Source organism: Mesoplodon bidens (assembly GCF_964165515.1).
Source record: "Mesoplodon bidens genome assembly, chromosome: 17".
Taxonomy (NCBI): domain Eukaryota; kingdom Metazoa; phylum Chordata; class Mammalia; order Artiodactyla; family Ziphiidae; genus Mesoplodon; species Mesoplodon bidens.
The window spans coordinates 26,029,463-26,047,564 of NC_138174.1; the positions used below are offsets into that span (position 1 = coordinate 26,029,463).

The 18,102-nt window shown below is 44.4% G+C and overlaps 1 protein-coding gene across 1 annotated transcript in view; it reads left to right on the forward strand.

Moving 5' to 3' along the window:
* LOC308605032 (protocadherin-8-like) overlaps positions 1-12,520 on the forward strand; it is a gene marked incomplete at both ends in the record, with an annotated part of 93,084 nt that extends 80,564 nt beyond the window's left edge. Inside the window, 3 exon segments of the mRNA XM_081214699.1 lie at positions 10,335-10,501; positions 10,602-10,793; positions 12,454-12,520. Coding sequence (XP_081070825.1) covers positions 10,335-10,501; positions 10,602-10,793; positions 12,454-12,520 — 426 coding nt within the window.
* Positions 12,521-18,102: the final 5,582 nt, after the last annotated feature.

Below are 18,102 nucleotides of genomic sequence, written 5' to 3' on the forward strand. Positions count from 1 at the left end.
TCTTATTTTCAGCCTCTCCATAATGCAAAGCTCTCAATATCTATCAGACCTGATCTCAGGATAAAGATTATCTTAAGGGCACAGCTATAGGGCACATTGTTAAGATTTCAGAAAGATTTTTTTTTCTTTTTTTTTTTTTTTTTTTTTGCCGTACGCGGGCCTCTCACTGTTGTGGCTTCTCCCATTGCGGAGCACAGGCTCCGGACGCGCAGGCTCAGCGGCCATGGGTCACGGGCCCAGCCGCTCCGCGGCATGTGGGATCTTCCCAGACCGGGGCACGAACCCATGTCCCCTGCATCGGCAGGCGGACTCTCAACCACTGCGCCACCAGAGAAGCCCCTCAGAAAGATTTAAGGGTGCACTTTATAGACCATTAGCATTAGACAAAAATTTTCTTAGAATCTTAAGGGTGTTATTTCTCAGCTTCCTGACTTTCAGCACAAGACAGACTGGGGCCTACATCAAAAAGATTTCTGAGTGGAGTTTTGTCTAGTGGAGTGAATCCCACTACTGTTCATAGGAAGCTCAAAGATCTTTAAGAGAATTGTATTGACAGAAGCATCATAAGCTTGGAGTATAATGGATGGATGTAGTTCAAAACGAAGAAAGGCTCTGGGTCCCTAATCTTTTGTAGGTGGGAAGCATGCTGAGACTGCTGCTTACTTGCAAACATGGATCATTTCTTGTGCAAAAGAAAGCTTGCAATAATAACCAAGAGAGAGGAGACAAAATTCCAGAGGGTAGAACCAAGAGCCTTAGAAAACCACTCCCAGAACTGAGCCCTAATCAAGGAACTGGCAATATATGCCCAAATGAATTTCAGAATTGCTTTGGACCAGTGACTGCTATGTGACTCTTTTTCCCTTATGTCCCCCACCCTGCCCCTCTGACCCCCACTTTTGAATGACAGTGTCTATCACAGTTATAATACTCTGGTATTATTATTGTATGTTGAGCGTGTGGGGCAGATCATTTGTGTCTTTAGTTCACAGGTCTTCAGATTGAGAAGAGCTGTACTCAGGGGTTGCCCTGAGCATTTGCACTTGCTAAGCCTTATTGACATTTGACCCTGATTTAATACTGCTTTATGCTTGGCTTCTCATCATGGAAAGTTTAGTTCTATTGCAAAAACTGCCAAAAGTGAAAGGATTTCTTAGTACAATTTATTTCCTTTCAAGTTACAAAAGAGTTTAGAAAAAAAAACATTTCATCTTATCACACTCCTTCTTTCTTGAAGCAAGTCTCCAGGGTAATGAAGTAGTTGGTGACTTTGGAGGAAGAGGAATGTGAGCAGAGAGATAATTTGGTGATTCTCTTTATCATTGAAACTGAAACAAAGTATGTGGTTGTATTAATGAAAAGAATGCATCTTAGGCCAAAAAAAAAAAAGCCCCCCAAACCATACTTCTCACAATGTAGAAATATATTTTCCATTTAAGGAGACAATTTGCCTGAGGAAAATTTGAAGTATTGGAAGGAAGAAAGATAAGTTTAAATTGTATTTTGTGTGGTGGTGGGGCTGGTTTGGTGGTGGGAGGGGAGTAGAAACAGGGTAATTTGTTGTAGAATCAGGATTTTATGGCTGGGAGGAAAATTAAATGCCATCATGTCCCCTTCTCTCCCATTTTACATAAAGAAATGGAGATCCAGAGAGGTTAAGTGGCTTGCTCAGAGTCACACAGCTAGTTATTTACTGAGAAAAAGAGAAAATTAGAAAGAAAACTTAGTTCCTGAACCAATTACCTTTATATATATATATATATATATATATATATATATATATATATATATAATATTGCAGGTACCTCAGTAACTGATTAATTCTAAAAAAAAAAAAAAAAAAACATAAAAAGCCAAACCTGGGAAAATCCCTCCTCCCCGAGGCCTTCCTGCTACTCCTGCATCTGCCCAGATTCCTTCTGTGAGGATCTATCCCTGTCTAACCCCCCCTGCCCCTTATCCAAGCTCTCACAGCTCTGTCAAATGATAGCTGTTTCCTGCTAAATAGAGGATGATCATCGGAGTTTTGGAGGTGGCTTTTATCCCCCCCTGTTTTGAGTAATTGGTATACTTGTTTGTTTTTCTTTTAATGTTTTTAAACATTAAATGTGGTAAAATACACATTTACTATCTTAACCATTTTTAAGTGTATGCCATCACCACCATCCATCTTCAGAACACTTTGCACCTTGCAAATCTGAAACCCAGTCCCCATTAAACAACTCTCCATTCCCCTTTCCTCCAGCCCCTGGCAACCACCATTCCACTTTCTGTCTTGATGGGTTTGACTATTCAAGCCCCCTCATACAAGTGGAATACAGTCTGTCTTTTCTGTGACTGGCTTATTTCACTTAGCGTCATGTCCTCAAGGTTCATCCACAGTGTAGCATGTGCGAGAATGTCCTTCCTTTTTAGAGTTGAGTAATATTCCATCGTGTGTATACACCACATTTTATTTATCCATTTATCTATTTGATGAACTCATGTTTTTTTTTCCACCTGTTCCCTCTTTAATGACCCATTTTGGATGTGCACAGGCAGTTCCAAAGTGCATGTTCAAGGAAAGATTGAAATATTGGTGTTCCATATGTGACCCTCGTGTGACAAAGGAGTAAACCGCATATTAATTTACAAACATCATGCAATAGGATACGTTTTCTTCACAAACTTATTTAGTTGTAGGAGGAGGAAAGGGGCTCACAACTGGTCTGGCACATGATGTTTGAGGCCACAGATGTTTCTTAACATGATAGAATTTATGACAGTTAGAGACAGAAGGCATCTTAAAGGAGATAGGGGAATTTGAGCATTTGGGCATGGACATCATGAACACCTAGGCTTGGGTTTCTAGGGCTTTATTAGCTGTGTGACCTTGAGCAGACTATTTAAACTCTTGAATGGAATTAAGCTCTTCATGGAATTACTGAGGATTAAGTGAGACAATGCAATTAAAGTGGTTAACACAATTCCTTGTACAGAGGGAATGCTCAATAAATTCTAGCCAAGGGACGAATCTCCTCTTTACAGGTAAGTGAAGGGAAAGTGACTGGCCTGAGGTCACACAGACAAAACCACAAAGCTGGCATTTGATTTGCTTTTAAAAAAGCATGAGAGGGATTCCTTTTTAACAAATACATTTTTTTCTCACTGAAACTTTATTAGTTATTTATGAATGTTCACAGAAACTCATGCCAAGAAGAAACATGGCACATATTCTTTTTTCCGCTTCTTATTTGTCCTGTCATTTAGTCATTCAAGGAATTCCTTCATTTAATAAATGGTCACTGAGTGCCTGTCATGTACAACCACTGAATGGGCATTGGGGACATCACAGTTTCATGGAGGAGGGGGGTGACTTTGCTAAGAGTCCCAGTGGGGATTAACCTAAGAGAATGTGGGAACCAACAGGACAGAGAGGTGCAGAACCCTGGCCTTTGGGGCAGGAAGTAGGGAAAACTGGATATGAATAGGGCCAGGCCTCAGGTTGCCCTTTGATTGCATAAAACATTGAAATAAATCTGGCCTCCGCCTTTGAACCTAGTGGGAGAGTAGCCATAAAAACAGTGACTAAGAATATAATTAAAAAGTGCAGTGTATGTACCAAGTGGTAGGGGGCACAGTGGAGAGAGTGAGTGATTCTGCCTAGCAGTTTTGGGGGAAGAGTGATGATATGGGGTGGAGGGAGGACTTCATGGAGGGGCTGGCAAATGAGGTACCTTGTAGGCTGAGTGGGATGTCACCAGCCACAGGGGAAGGGAAAGGTGCTCTAGGAAGAAGACCCAGAAGCATGTGAGCACAGGGGTCCAGGTCCCTGGGACACAGGTTATTCATGAGATGCTGGAGATGCAGTGTGGAGGAAGATGATCCTCCCATGGGGATGTCCCAGACCTTACCTGCTGGTGAGTATAATGGGGTCACGTTAGCATTTACTGTCTTGATTCTGGGGGCTTTTCACTGCTATCTTATCCTTTAGGATATGCCCAAAGTCTCCCCCAGGTATTTCTGAGCACCTCCTCCCCCCTAGCAAGGCATCTCTCTCATCTGGACTCAGGATCAGCTGCTTCCATTTTCTGCTCCGGTGTTCTCATTAAGGTTTCTTGAGCTTTCCACTGCTTACCGTGCCTCCATCAAAACATTCTGCCTAGCTGGGGCACCTCTGCTGGTGACCACACGCAACTCTCAGGGACACAAACATGTCCCATGATCTGTGACTGGGAATGGGGAGTGGGGATAGAGCAGGGTCTTTTCTACTCCATTTCACGTGAGTGTGTGTGTGTGTGTGAGAAAGAGAGAGAGAGAGAGAGCTGTCTATGGGGCTATGTTTCTCAAGACCAGAATCTTATAGACTCCCCTGAACACACTTCGGCTTATATCCTAAACTCTTCCCTCATTAGGGCTCATAAAGGGAAGAGATTTGCCATCTCATTCCCTCCTCTGAATTTATCTCTTCAACTATCACACAGGCACCATTATTAATGCACTGTTTTCTTCCCCTTTCTTTGGTCAATTAAAAAAATCTTTGAATAAGTATAAATTAATGAAAACAGATACTTGGTGAGCGGGTGTCTGCCTTGTGCCTGTGTGTCTGGTTCTCAACTTTGGTCCAGCAAGCAGCTTTTGAAGGTCTTTCATGGTGTAGCTGAGAAGTTCCTAGCATTTGGGAGATATTCAAGAAACTACTATTGAATTAAACTGACTCTCCTGTAAGGAAGGAAGCCACTAAGGGTACGTTTGTTTGTTGGCAGGTGAATGGTCTGAAGGAACCTGATGGTTTTAGGAGAAGAGAGTTGCGGCAGGAAGACCAAGTAGGAAGCTGAGGCAGCCATCAGGGTGATACAGGCTTGAGCCAGGGAAGGGACCATAGGGATGAAGTAATGTGGGTAGAGCTGAAAAATAGTGGGGACAGGAGAACTGGTAGAGAACTTAAAGGCTGTATTTACTGTGACTCAAAGAGTAGTTCTTGGAAACATACCCCTCCTCTTGGACAGAAGTTATAGGATGCTAATAATCCTTGTGTCCCATCCTCAACGCCCCCCGCCCCCGCCCCTGCTGCAGATCCCCCAGCATCTTTCTCCCTTGGCTCCACTGATCCACATGGGAGAGGACCGAAGAGATGATGACTCTGAAGTTTGTCTTGGGAGAGTTGGGTGGATGGTGATGAGCTGAGCACCATTCGATCCATTTTACATAGAGGTTAAGTGATTTGCCCAAGATCAGTGAACATACTGATAGCAGCATTATGTGTCCTTATTGTGCGAAAAACTCCAAACCAGAATAGTTTCTACTTCATTACCCCCATGGCCTTTTCGCATTTCATAAAAACTTCTACACACAGAACAGACTCAAATAATTTTCTAAAATGTCATTAAAATTAAGAAGATACTTAAAAGGACATATGAGAAGCCACATTCAACAAGTACAGAAATAAATTCGAGATGAGAAAATATTAAAATACCTGACCTGCGTGGGTATTTGCATAATATTTAAAATTATCTCATCCATTTAGTTCTAGCGTTTGGTGTCAATCTGAAATATGAAAAATGTTCTCACGGAGATGCAGGCAAACTGAAGGAGGATATCTTATATACAGTGAAATATAAATTAAAAAGCTCTCTAAAGCTATTAGTAAAAGTACTGAAATACATTAGCAGGTGCATGGGTTCAACTTTGGATGAATGTTCTTTGAAATCGGATTCATCACCAAAATTAATCTGAGAGGCGTCAAATCTGTGCTGGGTTAAACAGGTGACAAATGGGAAGATTTCATTGAAGTTCCAAATTGTAAAAGGATCAGGATTAATAATCCTCTGTCATGAGGAACTTGATCACTTAGGAGTTTAAGGAGCTTACATCTTGAAAGAGAGTAGAAAAGAAATCTGAAATATTTCTGGTGAAAGAAGTAGTCTGGTTATCAGTTGGATTGATTTGGTTTGATAAATAACTTCAAATCAACCACAGATAACCATGAAGATACGTGTCTGCAACTTTCACATGAACGGGGTTTATGTCTTTCAACAGGCTGGTCAATTTATTCTCCTAGAATGGAGTAAGTACAGTATTTTCCTCCCTTGTTATTTTTTTTAAATTGAAGTATAGTTGCTTTACAATGTTGTGTTAGTTTCAGGTGTATAGCACGATGATTCAATAATATATATTTATGTATATATATAGATTCTTTTTCAGATTTTTTCCCTTATAGCTTTATTACAAAATATTGAATATAGCTCCCTGTGCTATATAGTAGGTTCTTGTTGGTTATCTGTTTTATATATAGTAGTGTGTATATGTTAATCCCAAACTCCTAATTTATCCCTCCCCTCCCTTTCCCCTTTAGTAACCATACATTTGTTTTTTATGTTTTGTAGATAAGTTCATTTGTATCTTTTTTCTTTCTTTAGATTTCACATATAAGCAATACCGTATGATATTTGCCTTTCTCTGTCTGGCGTACTTCACTTAGTATGATAATCTCTAAGTCCATCCATGTTGCTGCAAATGGCATTATTTCCATTGTATATAAGTACCGTATCTTCTTTATCCGCTCATCTGTTGAACACTTAGGTTGTTTCCATGTCTTGGCTATTGTGAATAGTGCTGCTATGAACATAGGGGTGCATGTATCTTTTTGAATTACAGTTTTCTCCGGATTGGTAGAGCCACTGTGGAGAACAGTATGGAGATTCCTTACAAAACTAAAAATAGAGTTACCATGTGATCCTGCGATTCCACCCTCGGGCAATATGTCCAGAGAAAAGTATAATTCAAAAAGATACATGCACCCCAATGTTCATTTCCTCCCTTGTATTTAATTCAGAGCTTCTTGGGGGTGATGCCCTTTAGAAGCACCAATCTTCCTTCATTAGTGGCTTCTATTATGGCTCTTCATTCATATGGACTCACGTCCTGAAAACGAGCATAAAGAAAACAGGGGTCGGGGGCAGTACTGGGAATATTGCAACACTCCACACATATATCTTGCTCCAAATACCTCAAATAACATTTTTTCTTAGTCAGAAAGACATATCCCTCGACCCTTTCGCAGGAAGTTTTCCACGTTCCAAGTGACGAGTTTGGGTTTATGTATTAATGGGATGTGTTTGCATCTCTGCATCATAATCTCACGGTTAGGCAGACGGTCCCTGGCACCCTGCTCAATTACGCATGAATAGCAATGGGAAAGGATATGGCTGATGAGTCTTATGAGCTGAGCTTATGATGCTTTTCTGTAAGAACAAAGCCGCGGCTGCTTTTGAGCATGCTACCAACTTAGCCTCACGGCTGCAGTCGGGGGCTGCCTGATGTTTAGCAGCCCTGGGATTGGCATGATCCCCCTGAAACTGAACCTCTGATGAATCGAACAGCTGTAAGAGGACTCAGCAACCTCAAGTCCTCAACTAAGCCTCCAGTCCATCCCCTGTTAGTACCTGTGTCTATAGGAAGAGCTTGGCTATGGGGCCAGCGTATATTTCAGAGTCACTTTGCGTGTGGATCCTTAGTTTTATCCCGCATCCAAAAATGAAGACTCTTGGAGGCCATCCTATGGAAGGTGGCCTCTAAGTAGGTTGAAAGAGAAAGAAAGAATCTTATATCATTTATACTTTTGAGTACCTAATAGATATCTGATCTATCATATTTCCAAAATAGAATTCTTCATCTTATATTTCTAGTTTTAACAATCTAAATAAAACACTTCAGTGTCAAAAGAAAAAAATAGAATTCTTAATGCCCCCTCCACTGATACTGTTAGTTGTTCCCATGTCAATAATGTGACCACCAACTCCTTAGTTACTGAAGCCAAAAATCTAGATGTTATCCTTAGTTTTAATGATTTCAATCTCCCTACCCACTTGGATCCTGGAATCTTTAGAGCCTCTGTCTGTGCTTATTATTATTATTATTATTATTTTAAATTGTTTTTTGGCTGCGTTTGGGTTTTCATTGCTGCACGCAGGCTTTCTCTAGTTCCGGTGAGTGGGGGTTACTCTTCGTTGCTGTGCACGGGCTTCTCATTGCAGTGGCTTCTCTTGTTGTGGAGCACGGGCCCTAGAGCATGCGGGCTTCAGTAGTTGTGGCATGTGGGCTCAGTAGTTGTGGCTCGTGGGCTCTAGAGCGCAAACTCAGTAGTTGTGGCGCATGGGCTTAGTTGCTTCGCAGCATGTGGGATCTTCCCAGACCAGGGATCGAACCCGTGTTCCCTGCACTGGCAGGCAGATTCTTAACCACTGTGCCACCAGGGAAGCCCCTGTCTGTGCTTTTTCTCACCTTAGGGCTTTGCACCTTCCACGCTTCTCTGGTAGTGCCCAGGGCCTGGAACATTCACCTATATGGAAGCTGAGTGCCAAGCTGTCACTTGGCTCCAGATTCTTCCTTCTTTTTAGGAGACTACTTCCCCCTGTTTTGGGTTTGCAATGAAAACGCACCGCACCCCTCCCCACCCCGCAAGATATCCCTCTGCTTACAAATTAATCACGTCACACCTACCTTACTTGGGCTATCAAGTGTATACTCCCATAAAGCACAATGTGTATTAGTCTGAACTTCACCTGTAACATACTCTTGAAAGATAACCTGCACGCACAGGAAGTCTTTGTAAACTGCGAGATATTGTGCAAATGCTGGCTTTTCTTATTGGCTTAATTCCTGAGTCCTAAGACTTCACAGGGACTCCTTGGCCCTTTTATGGTGGGATCAGAGCTTCCCATCTCTCTTCACCCCAAGCGGCTCGACTTTTATCTTTTTTATGTTCTGCTGCTAAAAAGTTTAAAAGTCACTGACTTCATCAAACACTTGGCTTATGCGTTAATCTCCTTTACAACATCTCTTACAGTTGGTTGTCCAGCCTTTGCTTGAATATGTCCAGTGACAGGGAGCTCATTACTTCAGGAAGTAGCTATTTTAAGACCGTTCTATTTCAGTTCTGTTCTATTTTTGGAGAGTTTGTTTTGTTGTTCTTGGTTCATAATTCTTTAGGCCAAGAGAGAAGAAATACTAGCTAACTGATTCCACAGTTGGGTCCTGGTTAATTAAGGCTTTCCCCTGTAAATATTTTTTATGCACGGATAATCATTCTAGGCGTTTTGTTGATTCATGCCCTTATTTTACGCCCTTTCTGAGTAGAGATGAGTGTAGGCATTTTGCCCATACCCAACCCTGCCCCACTTTCACTTTTACATCTTAATAATGAGATATAACCATAAAGTGACTCTGGGTTACCACAAGCAATTCAGCAGGCAATACAGTAGTTTCTCCTTATCCAGGGTATCACTTTCTGTGGTTTCACTTACAGGCAACTGCAGACTGAAAACATTAAGTGGAAAATTCCAGAAATAAACAATTTATAAGTTTTAAGTTGCTGTTCTGAGTAGCATGATGAAATCTCCTGCCATCCACTTCATCCCACCTGGGACGTGAACCATCGCTTTGCCCTGCCTCTTAGTCATTTAGTAGCCATCTGGGTTATCAGACTGATGGTCTGTGTTATCCCGGGGCTTGTGTTCTATTTAGTAATGGCCCCAACGCACAAGAGTACTGATGCTGGCAATTCAGATATTCTTTTACTGTGACTAATTTATAAATTAAATTTTAGCATAGATATGTATGTATAGGGAAAAACATTATATATGTAGAGTTCATTGCTACCGGTGGTTTCAGGCATCCACTGGGGGTCTTGGAACGTATGCCTGGTAGATGCAGGGAGGACTGTGGCTCATAAGATGTGGGACTGAGATAGGGACAGAGAAAGGGACAGGTGTGTATTCTTGAGGTCCTACTCTGTGCTAAGCCATCATATATTTTTTAATATGCAATGCTTACAAAAATCAATCATAGATGTAATTATTTTGAAGCCCAGATACATTAGAAAATGGTATAAAATTCACAGCTAGTAAATAGTGGAGTTGGGATTTCCAGGACAATCTGATTCTGAAATCTGAGTTCTTTCCTCTGCTCCAGAAGATAATTTCCTTTAATAACTCTGGCCACTACCACCATTGTCATTGTATTGTTATAAAAACACACAGTTTTGCCGTCATTAATGTCTACTTAATCATTTCTCCTGACCTCAGTTTGCTTATCTGCAAAATGGGGATAATAATCATAGCTTTATCACAGGGTAGTTATGAGTAAAAAGGCAATTACAAGTTATGCACTTGATGTCTGCCTGGCACATAGTTAGTAAGCATGGGCTATATGGTCACTTTTGAGTTTTATTGTTATTCCATGCCAGGCCCTTCCCTGAGTCAATTAGGGAGCACAAGGGCATTCACACATGCATAGCCGAATGAAGAACTAAAGGAAAAAACTTGTGTATGTTGGAATGTTAAATCCCTTTTAAGCCTAGGAGCCTGGCTGATATGTCGGATCGTGAAGCCAAGGGGCAGGGTGCAGGCATGGTGGTAGGGGCCGTGAAGGTGGTTGAGGGGAAACACTCTAGTTGCTTCCAGACTAAGAAGGACCCTGGAGGGTGCGCATACCCTGCCTTCAACTCTCCAGACACGTGGATGTAAGTGGGGGGCAGCCCACTTGATAGGCATGCCAGGCTGGTTCAAAGGCATCACCATAACTCTGGTTCTATCCACTCTCTATTCGTGACCTCCTGATAGGGGAAACAAATCCACTGAACCAAGTAAGATTAAGCTGCAAACCCTGGCTCGGGATGCTCGTCAGGCAGCCGTCTCCCTGCTGGTTTCACAGATTGTGGTGTTGAATCCCAAGCCCAGGCTGTCCCACCGCCCAGGCCGCCAAGCACCACACACTCCTCTAATGTATCACAATTACCGAGACAGCTGCACTGAGTAACTTTCCACGGATCTGCTCTGAAAACATTCAGCGTGTTCAATAGCCCTCAAAATTTGTCATTTGGAACCTGCGGTGAGGTGGTATGGTGGTGCTCATCCTGAGCTGTGGCAGAATAAATACAGTCACCTCACGAGATTGTATGTTTCCTTTGAAGTGGAGCTCATGTAAAAGAGTTGGGTTCTTTCAGCTTCGATTATATCTCAATTTAGCACAGTGAAAGGGAAGGAAGGGAACTTGCAAAGACAGCACAGGTGCGAGAGGCTGTAGAGCTGGATCATGTACATTGCCCAGAAGCAGGCGTGTGCTTTGTTGGGAATGTTATTTTGCATTTGCAAAGCAAGGATCTGCCCAGGCATCCTGAGAGGGCCCCGTACGTGAATTGCCCATTAGCACTGCCGGGGGTGCTGGGCGAGGTGCCCAGTGTCAAACACGGCTGGTGACAGAGCGGGGAATGTCGCTAATCTCTGGGGACACCCTTAGTAGGACTCAAACACCCCTCACTTGTCTCTCGTGAGTGGAGCTTTGGAGGCCAGGCTGCTGGAAAGAAGCACTAATTACTTACCCAGAATACAATCCAGAAGCTAACCCAGATCTGCAAAATGCCTTCTGTTATTATCAAGAGCACTGCTTCTCAAATCCCAGCTTTTGCACCTCAGAAAGAGGTGAAAATGAGATGGGAGGGAGGTGGCAGCTCTGGGGGCTCCGGGCACTGCTTCCTTGGAAGCCATTCATCCCTCTTCTGGGGAAGGCATATCAGCGCTTCTCTTTCAGGTGATAGATAAGGACAGGGAACTAATGACAGCCCCGTTCTCTCTGAAAGGCCCACACTCCAGTTAAAGAGAAGGCTGTGAATGAAGGTGAACCAAGCACTAATGGGCAGGGAGGAATTGTTGAACAGAGCCCTGGAAGAGGCTGAGTGTCTGTAGGTTCCTCTTAGGAAAGCAGAGTTCTCTCCTGCTTACTCAGGTGCCAGAAGTGGGTTCCTTAGTCTCAGTGGCTGTTTTGCCCTTTGAAGGCACCCTGGTTGGTTTATCACACAGGTTAGTAGCAACTTCACCCCGTGGGTTGGGTTGCCCTTTCTTGGGGCAGGGAGAAGGGTTGCTGACATACCAGAACTTATTCCAGCCTCCTTTGGGACAGGCGTTAGGTCAGCAGTAACTAGAAAACCACCAAAGTCATCCACCTTCTGATTGCCATATTCCCTCCATTCAGGGGCCTGGACTCTTTCCTCCCCAAAGATGCCCTGCTTTTGTTTTTTTAACACCTTTATTGGAGTATAATTGCTTTACAATGGTGTGTTAGTTTCTGCTTTATAACAAAGTGAATCAGCTGTACATATACATATATCCCCATATCCCCTTCCTCCTGCGTCTCCCTCCCACCCTCCCTATCCCACCCCTCTAGGTGGTCACGAAGCACCGAGCTGATCTCCCTGTGCCATGCGGCTGCTTCCCACTAGCTATCTATTTTCCATTTGCTAGTGTATATATGTCCACGCCACTCTTTCACTTCGTCCCAGCTTACCCTCCCCGCTCCCCGTGCCCTCAAGTCCATTCTCTACGTCTGTGTCTTTATTCCTGTGATGCCCTGCTTTTGAAACACTCCAGGCTATTTCATGTCTCCTGCTTTAGCTTGTGTGGTTCTATCTGTCAGCAGGCAGAAGCCTTCCTCCCCTCCCTACCTGAGCATCCTGCAGGGCGCGGCTCAGCTGTCGTCTCCATGAGTCCGCACCAAACCCCACAGGCACACTAAGTCGTGGAAGCGTTTCCGTGGTGCTTTGAGCTTACCTGGATTGCGTTGCCTTTCACATGTGCTCACGTTATCTATTCAGCTGTCTGTCTGCTCTATTACCTTATTAATTCCTCTAGAGAAGGACCTGGGTCTTATTTATTTTTGCATCCTCAGGGCCTCCAGATGGTAGACGCCCACTGAAAGTTTTGGGAAAGAAGAAATGCACAGTCGCTTCTGCACTGGGTATGAGTCCTGGCTGTTCTCCTAGCATGCTGTGTATCTTTAATTAAGATATAATGTGTCGCCCTTCCTGCTTCTCATCTGTTAGGAAGAAACGGGTGTGAGAACGGTACAGACCTACCTTAGGGGACCTTGTAAGAATTAGCAAATTCGAGACTTATGCAAATATCCCTTTCGATGGCTGCCAGACCTTGAGATGAAGCTGAGCTTGTGATTGGGAGGCATCCGGCTGCTTCAGTCCACTTAGGAGCAGATAATCAAATGCACAGTCTCTCTGACAGATACTGATCACAGACACCATTAAAAAAGAAATGGTCATAATAGCAGGTGACAAAGAGAGAGGCAAGCCTTCTGAGTGGCAAGTTAGTACCGCGAGGAAAACTACAAAGCCACAGAGGCCTTGCCCGGAAGGCATGGCCAACTGCTACCCTTGGCTGTGGGCGGGAGCAGCTGGGAAAGAGAGGGCTTATGCAGACAATCATTTACATTTTATTAAAAATAATTGGAGAAGTTTACAGACATTTCTTGCCAACACGCAACGGTCAGGCATGGGTGGAAAAGAAGCCTTCTCCCAAATTGTGAAAGATTCTAATGTCGTGGCAAAACAGTCTGGAGTCTGATGATTAAATGTGGAGAGCTGTCATCTCGGCATTATATTAAAATAACTCGCCTCCAGCGAGTGCGCGGTATTTCTCCCTTGAAATCTGTCATTTTTCGGGAGGCCATTGCTCCGGTTGGCTGCACCGGTGGCTTTGTAGCCATGGCGGTTTAACAGCAACTGGGACATTCAGAGGCTTTCTGGGGGCAGGGAGGGGGCTGATGCTTGGGGCGGGGGCTCATTCACTGCTGCTTGGCTACAGCAAGCCATCTGCAGACCTCTTTCCCCGTGACTTCGTGGGGCTCTCCGGCATCCGAAAGCGTAAGCAGAACACAGGCAGACACATTATTTTCAGCAGGGGTCCTCAGGCAGCGATGTCAGGCTGCAGGCAGAATGAATTGCATTTGTTTATGAAATCTGTTGCCTAATTGGACGATCAGTGCCTCATTTCAGCCTCCAGTCATGATACTTTTAATGATGTCCACGCTGTGCTGCTTTTCCGTGCAAACCGTGCAGGGGGCAGAACAATGGAGAAAGCTTCCATTGGCGGAAGGGAAGGGCGATGCTGGGTTAGGGACGCATCTGTCTCTGCTCCGTCTGTTAAATGCAGCAGATGGATCTCTGCATGTGTCTCTTCCCTCTTGCTTTTGCTTATGAGGCCGTTTAGCCTCCTTCCCTAGTCAGATGTTTTCTGGGGATCCCAGGGTAGGCCCTCCTCTCCTCTGCTTCCCTGACTCCTGCATATCATAGAGCGGACAAGCTCCCCAACTCTTGAAATGTTCATGATATTAACACTTCAGTTGGTAACACCCTTTGGCTTTTGGAAGCACATTCACATCTAAATCCTCCATGTCCCTGACAGAAGAGCGCAGAGTGGACTCAAGGGCAGTGGTGGTGTATATTGGCCAGTCTTCATGGTTGGCAAGGCCTGTCGACGCACATTGTGGCTGAGTATTTTTTTTTTTCTGAGTTTGGTTTTGATCCTTATCATGGTTAGCCCCATAACACAGGTGAGAAGAGTAAGGCAGAGGAGACAGCATGGTCAGTTACTAAGAGCGTAGGGTTTGGGCTCACGTTCGTTCTGTGGCTTATTTCTGTGTGACCTTGGGCCAGCTTCTTAACCTGTCAGAGCTTTGATTTCTTCCATAAAATAGAAGCAATCATTACTTCCTCAGAGGTTCTTGCGAGGATCAAATGCGATTGGGCATAAGTAAAGCATTTAGCACAGAGGCTGTTTAACAGCTATTATTATTAGTGATGGTATTACAGAAATCAAGATGATGAGGATTGGCTGACGGCCTGCTTCCTGGAGAGCCTCGTTCTCACCACTTTCTTCCCCGCCCTGGCTGTCTTTCCAAATGCCTAAGGAATGTGCAAATTTTCCACCTTTCAGCAATTCCAGAGACAGCCTGCAAGGATATAAAAAGCAAGTGAAGAGCCTGCAGAAACGCAGGTGCAGTTTGGGGTCCCTCTGCTAAAAGTGCAGCTTTTCTTCAAAGCCCTTAAATGTCACCTCGCCTCGCTCGGCCCGGCTGGAAACGCCCGCACCATTGCCTCTTCTGCCCAGGGGTGACGTCGCCGGAGTCATCTGAGTCTGAAAGAGGGATTCACCTTGACCTTCCTCTTTCCCAGAAGAAGACGCGACACAAATGAGGCCATCAAAAGCAGCACGGTTCCTCCCCCTCGGCATGTCTCAAAGCTCTCACTCTGAACCCCATCGATCAGCCATAAAACACAAAATCAACAGAGTTCTGCTTTTCTATTTCATGCAGAAAAAAATCAGCATTGACCAGCACGGTCAGCCAAGCTCACGGAAACAGCCAGTAAAAATGGGAACATCTACAGACTCCTCTCTCAGATCCTCTTAAGCTGCTTCTTTGTCCTGGTCCCGGATGACAGCTGTGGGGCAGGGCAAGTCCTGCTGCTAAGTACTACGTAGGAGAAGTGTTCACTGTCGTTCCCACGCAGAGGGTGCTTTGAGTGACTCAGTGACTGACAGCCTGAATAAGCGGTTAGTTCTCCCGTCTCAGGCGCGGGGACACAAGCAACCCCCTGCCTGACCTTACGCAGCTGAGCTTGGCACTCTGGGGCCAGCTGCCACCGTTACGTGTTAAGGTGAAAATATGGTTGAGTTGATGGATGTTGAAGCTCTGATCATGTTACTCTCTCGCTGAAATAAGTTTTGACTGTGCTCCACGTTCTCCAGGGTCGGGTCAAATGCCTTCCCCTGGCATTCATGGCTTATCACAATCTGACCCCAATCTATCTTCCCAGTTGCATCTTTGATTACCAGGCTTCACGTGTCCTGTGATGCAGACAAGCTGAACCGCTCTCTGAATCTGCCCCATAATTTCCCATTTCTGTGTTGTTGCTTCCATTGGTCCTTCTCCTGGGATGCTCATTTTCCTGACGGTCCACGTCTGTCTTAGTCTGCTAGGGCTGCTGGAACAAAATACCATCGACTGGGTGCCTTAAACAATAGATATTTACTTCTTGCGATTCTGGAGACTGAGAAATCCAAGATCAAGGTCCGGCAGATTTGGTTCCTGCCTTGCAGACAGCTGCCTTCTTGCTGTGTGTCCTCTTAAGGTGGAGAGAGAGAGAGCTCTGGGCTCTTCCTGTTCTAAGGACATGAATCCCGTCACAGCAGCCCCACGCTCATGACCTCATCAACGTCTAATTACCCACCAAAGGCCCCATCTGCAAATACTATCATGGGGGGGTTCAGGTTAAGGCTTCAACATATGAATTTGCAGGGGACACAGACATTCAGTCCATAACAATGTCTAAATCCCATCTATTCTTCAAGCCTCATTTAAAATCCAACCTCTTCCATGAAGAGTTCTCTGTTTCCTCCTGCTATAAATAATTCTCCATCTTCTCAACTGCTGTAACTCTTTGTGCATAAGCTTATTAGGGCAATTATGCTTTCTATTGTGTATTATGGTTTTGCATGTGTTTTGTTTCCTCTACTACATTCTGAGCTCCTTGAGGGCAGGGGCCATACCTTTCTCTTCTAGGAATTACTAACGCTTAGCCCAGGGTCCCTGAAGTGCAATTAGTAGTGAGAGCTTGTTATTAAGTAAACAGATGCTCCCATCTGCAGGAGAGCCTCGAATGAGCAAATGCAGGTCTTGTGTTCATGACAAATATATTGGTAAGGCCAGGGTCCTTTCTGAAGGCCACATGCTTGGGTGGCTGTTAAATATATAACACCCGGTTTGAGGGATTGACTCAGTATGTTTTTCTTTAAGGGGATGAGTTGTATCCTCCCATACCAGTGAGGAATCTTATGGTTGCATGCACACACACACACCCACACACACTTGTATGGAGATGATTTGGCCAAACTCTGTTGAAAACAATCTGTTCTTATCTCCTCGGTGCAACTTTTGTTCTTAGTATAAAAAGAATCCATAAGCAATATTTAGAAGATGTTAATGATTCTAACTCTTTGTATTGACTCCTGAACATACATTGAGACCTGACATTGGACCACGGGCCCAAAACATCCTAAAAAAAGGCATCATCCTTCCAGGAGAACCTGATTGTTACATGACATCTTCCCAGGGGTTGGCCTTTCAGAACACGTGAAGGCTGGCCAATGATCGTCACCTCTACCACCACCACCAATAAGTCTATCCATCTTATATTCAGATGGACTTCAATTATTAATTTTATTTACAGCATCCATTCTGTATTCTCCTGGGCATGCACACTGAGGCCCAGAAGGCTCTGGTGCCTTGGATATGTTCTAATTTGTACTGCCAAGAAAGGGTGACCTGAGTATTGTTATTCTCTGGAGTGAAATAATTAATCCAAATACACATTCCTGTGGCAACCCACAAGTGGAACTTCATTTAAGGACTGTGAACGCAATATTCTCTGGGAAGCTGTTACTTGGGCCACGCTGGGGCTGCTCCCATTTGCATAATTGCAGATAAAGGTAGATGTTCGCCTGCATATTTAAATTATATATACTTCCATTTCATTAATGAAACACCACCGAAGTTCAGGAGGGAACCTGTAGGTTATCCTGGCTACTGATTCCTTTGCACCAAAAAGCAACCGGGGCATAAAAGCAACAGAGATGACCTTTAGCTACAAGGGTTGCAAGTTTTATTACTAGTCATCAGGGCTCGAAACCAAGCACCAGGCACCGAGCAGAATACAGAAAAGGATCCTCACCATCCGGCCTCCACCACCCGAAGCGTGAAGGCGAGAACAAGGAGAGATGGTCCTCAGTGCTGGTGTCAGGACACCTGCCTCCACCTCTTTGCCCCAGAGCAGCTTTTAATTTTCATTTCCATGCTAACAAGGTAGACTGTCCTAGCGTGTGTTCTGAAGAGGTTCTTTCATGTTCAGGGCCCGGGGAGCTTTAACATAGTTAGATGTACTCTAACAGCAGGTTGCTATCAAAACTTCTATAATAGGATTAAAATAAAAGAGAAATGCGCTTGCAGTGGAATGGCAGTGATGATTTAACACATTTCAAGGGCTTGGTGGGGAGGTGCAGCACAAACACAGCAGACGGGCCTGCTGTGTGGGTGTGTTGCCTTCTTAACAATCAGGGTTCTGTGTTGTGATCATGGATATTTGGAGTTTGGTGTCGGAGTGTGTCCAAGGGCTCCGGCAAGGCTCTGGGAAAAGAGCCTGATCGCTGGCGGAGAAGCTCACATTGATTTATGCTTGCTTTCGTGCTGCAGTCTGTCCGCCCCACCTAGACTGTGAACTCT